Raw genomic sequence first — 4,314 nt, forward strand, 5'->3', positions numbered from 1 at the left:
GTTATTGGGTTACTGCGTTACTGGGTTACTGCGTTACTGCGTTATTGGGTTACTGCGTTACTGGGTTACTGGGTTACTGCGTTACTGCGTTATTGGGTTACTGCGTTACTGGGTTACTGGGTTACTGCGTTACTGTTACTGCGTTACTGCGTTACTGTGTTACTGTGTGTGGAGCATCAGGCTGCTGACATACAACACAGTTATCACTAAATGTGCAGGTCAGGCAGACTGATGAGTGTTTAATTTGTTTCTTTTTATTAGAGCCCATAATAATTTTAGCTGTCATGCAGCATGATTATTATGGGATTATAGCTAAAGGTCTGACCAACATTTCTCATCACAATAATCTTAGTCTAAAACCCTGACTTGAGAGGCGGCGGGAGACATGCATTCCTTTAAGACCTCTAAAAGTTTAAGAATTTGTCAGTTTGAAAAAAAAAAAGCAAACAACTGAGTGTGAAATCTGTTTTAATGATCCTTTTAGTTTTTGTTTAAAGGTTTTGATTTTATTCACAAATTTTGTCTGTGATTTTTGGTGAAATAAAACTATTAATTTCTTCAGATTTTCCTTGATGGAATGCATAACACCCACCACTTTTCATGCCAAACGTCTGGACTAAGATCTTCTTATAATGAGAAATGACAAAGGTGAAGCCATTTTGGTCAAACCTTAAAAATAACGTTATGAGCGATCTCATGGTTTCACAACATCTTGTACAATCTCAAATGATCAGTTAGAGCTTGGAGTTTGTTTTGTGAAGGACATTTAGCCACTAGCACACCAATTCTTAGCTGGATATCTGTAAACGTTCCTGAGGTATAGGCATGTTTGTGTTGGCTAAGGTGGAATAAGCTGGTATCTCACCGGGCTGTGACCGCTGGAGACCAGCTGGTAAACCGTTTTCATGAAGGAGTGCCACGCTCATGGTGGTTCTTGCATGAATTCATGACACTTGCAGTCTTAATGTTGGAGTTTCGAACATATTGTAAAAATTTGTGAAGCTCTCCTTTGACTGAAAACCTCTGAAGCTACGGCCCTGAATGTCCAGGTCTAAAAACCAGGCTGATGGTAAATAATGATGACTAAAACCTGCTCCAACTGTGCCCATCTCCAGTTTTACAGCGTACTTCAGGAGATTAAATCATAAATGTGGGCAGAGATGGACGACAAATAACGTGCACGCCTCGCCTGGAATACAATTTTGCAAGATGGGCACAAAAAACAGGCCAGGATTTTCAAAACTGGCCGCACCGCTCACTGGTCACTTGGCTGCAAACTGTCCGAATTCACAGAGACTGCAAAAAACCACACATTTTCTTGCAATTTTGAGTCTCCAGCAATTGCAGCCTAATATGATACCACCTTTAGTTGTAGCGGCCATTTTGAATTTGATTGACTCCAAGAGTTAATCAGTCATAGATGTACGGCCAAAGATTGCCTCCTCTCAGGAGGAGGTACACACAAACAAACACACGCACACACACCTAACCAGAACTATTATCACTTTGCCTTCAGCTGCAGGGATAACCAGGTTGTGCTGAAAGAAGAAGAAGCATAACACATGTGTTACTTTACCAGGGGAAATGTTTTCTATCCTCTCTGCCATAGCCTTTGTGGTATTTGAGCAGTGCAGGAAGTTCATGGGAAAAGATGAAAAAGGTGACAGGAACTGTTTCTTGTGGTGTTATGGTTGTAATATTCTTCTTTTATTAACAGGGAGAACAAGGAGAAGAAACAAAGACCCAGGTGGAATCTTTTCAAAGCTTCCCATGTTTCTCCCAGACCCAGTCAGAAATGTCAGAGCCACCGGCAGCAGGTCCTCAGGAAATCAACCCGATCTGTCCACTACAGAGGAGCTGGGAGAACCAACACATGAAGGCCTTCTGTAAATCTAACTCAGTCGCACAGCTTCATTTATCAGAAACACAAAGCTTCCTGTCAAGAATCGAGCCTAGCCTTCGATCATTTCCTCATCCAGAAGAAAACCAAACCAGCATCAGTGTCTCAAATCAGTACGAAGAGGCCACTGCAAGCAACTACAGGACAACTGTGACTTATTCTAATTTTTTAACTTCGGAAAGTGCCCAATACACAAGTTTCTCTCCTGATTTCAAAACATTCTCGTCCATGCAATTCAGCCACACGTCTCCAGAAGGCAGAACTGCTGCTGGGCTTCCAGTAACCAACCGAACGTCAAAGAACAAGCAGAACACGAGCTCTCTGTCCGAGGCTTTTACACATCTGGACCCCACAGATACATCAGCACACCAACACACGGGCCAGAGCAGTGACATCACCAACAAATACCAGTCCATCTTCATGGTCAGCTCACTTTATGGCTACCAACCAGCTGAGGACACCATCAGCGCTGGGAGGCCAGGACCCATCTGCAAGGACTACACGGAGGGTCCGAGCAGCGTGGTGAGGCCAGTACCTGTCTGCCCAGACTACATCGAGGACACCAGCAGCAGCGACGATGAAGGGAAGCTCATCATTGAGCTTTAGAGGAGGAAAAAACAAGCAGCACAATCATGTTCACTTCTGTAGATAGTTTCTATGGTAAACCTGCTCAGGGGGCAGAAATACTACCAATGGCTGTCTGAGCCACAGTCCTGCATTTATTAACCTAAACGGTAATGAAAAGAGTAAAACGCATATATTTCAGGAACCTCTGATTATGATATATAAACATGGAAACATTTAAAGCCCCCACCAGTACAACAGAGAAACAAAATAATTTAAAATGAGATTTTCTCAGTGTAGCTAAACATTGAGCTCAATCTGGAAACAACGTGTGAACTCTATAACCTGGCTCTTTTATGCAACCATCATCCTAACTTTTCAAGAGTTACAATGATTAGAAAGTGGTTCGGTTTGGATGTGAAAGTTTGCATTTTATGTCCTTTAGCTTCTCGTCGTGCGTAGCCATGTAAACGTTATCTTCCTCTAACTCAGCCACTGAGATTATTTATGCCCCTGAAACATTGTCCACTCACACACACACACCTATAATGTGTGTGTGCTTCTCACACCTCCACCTGCTTAGTTTATTGTTTTCACCTGCTGCTGTGAGTCCTGAACACAAGCTGCCAAAAACCTGCTGAGTCAGTCAGAATAAAGCCTGACAGGGTTCCAGCTTTGTCAAACAGGAAGTGTGCACACGTCACCAATCTGTCATGTCATGGTACTGATCTGGTTTCATAGAACTTCTTATCTCGCTCATGATGACCGTCCTCAGCACCATTAATGGTGACCTGACAGCTGAATCTGCTTCTTCTTCAGTGCCTCTGCTGTGTTTGGCATGCTAAAAGTGTTGTTTGTCATGGAAGAAGCACAAGAATGGTGCTTGTAGAGCTGCATAATTATTTATGGTAATACTTGTTTGGTTTTCATATTTTAGTTTTATACACCGGTTGAAGATTGCATTGGTAAGAAGAAGAAACAAAAGGGATTTGGGCTGAACTGATGCATACTGCTTTATGTTTACAAGCATTGAACAAATGAAATACATTAAACTTTCTTTACAGGAAGTTCAGTGTCTGATTTTGTGAGTCTGTTTTTTTTAAAATACATTTTATTCAGCAGAAAAAAAATGATTGTGTTGTGTTACCTAACCCAGCCCTGCAAAAATAAAGTTCCCTAAGTAAATTAAACATTTTATAAATATATAATATATACAATGCCTATAAAAAGCCTTCACCCCTTGGATGTTTTATACTTTTATTACTTTCCTAAACCCGTCATGGTCAATGTAAATTAGCCTTCTTTAAAATAAATAAAAAACTATATATATATATATATATATATATATATATATATATATATATATATATATATATATGTATATGTATGTATGTTGTTGTTTGCTCTTTTTGTTCCACATGGGCGGTTTCACTTCACTTCAAGCTCAGGTACCACTGGTACCACTGAGACCTTGACTCTAGATAGATAGATAGATATAAAATGTAAAATAAGTGGTCTCATAAATATTCATCCCCTTTGAAATCTTCTAATTCACGTCAGAGAAAAGAATATTAAAAGTAAAGTCAGGGGATGGATACAAAAGGTTAAGGCTCTAAACATCCCCAGGAGTTCTGTTAAATCCATCATCAAGAAATGGAAGGAATATGGGACATGTGTAAATCTACCAAGAGCAGGCCGTCCTCAAACTGAGAGACTGAAGAAGGAGAACAGAGAGAGAGACCACCAAGACCCCTGTGAGCTCTCTGAAGGAGGTCCAAGCCTCAGCAGGAGAGATGGGAGAGACTGTACAGATAACTACTGTTGTCAGGTTCTTCACCAGTCTGAGATTT

General features: G+C 40.9%; 1 protein-coding gene across 1 annotated transcript in view; it reads left to right on the plus strand.

Moving 5' to 3' along the window:
* znf831 (zinc finger protein 831) overlaps nucleotides 1-3,531 on the plus strand; it is a 13,015-nt gene extending 9,484 nt beyond the window's left edge. The window contains exon 4 of the mRNA XM_017433410.3: nucleotides 1,718-3,531. Within this exon, the coding sequence (XP_017288899.1) occupies nucleotides 1,718-2,506 (789 nt within the window). The 3' untranslated portion in view covers nucleotides 2,507-3,531. The remainder of the gene's footprint in view (nucleotides 1-1,717) is intronic.
* The last annotated feature ends 783 nt before the right edge of the window (nucleotides 3,532-4,314 follow it).

The sequence above is a fragment of the Kryptolebias marmoratus genome, linkage group LG4 (assembly GCF_001649575.2).
Source record: "Kryptolebias marmoratus isolate JLee-2015 linkage group LG4, ASM164957v2, whole genome shotgun sequence".
Classification (NCBI taxonomy): domain Eukaryota; kingdom Metazoa; phylum Chordata; class Actinopteri; order Cyprinodontiformes; family Rivulidae; genus Kryptolebias; species Kryptolebias marmoratus.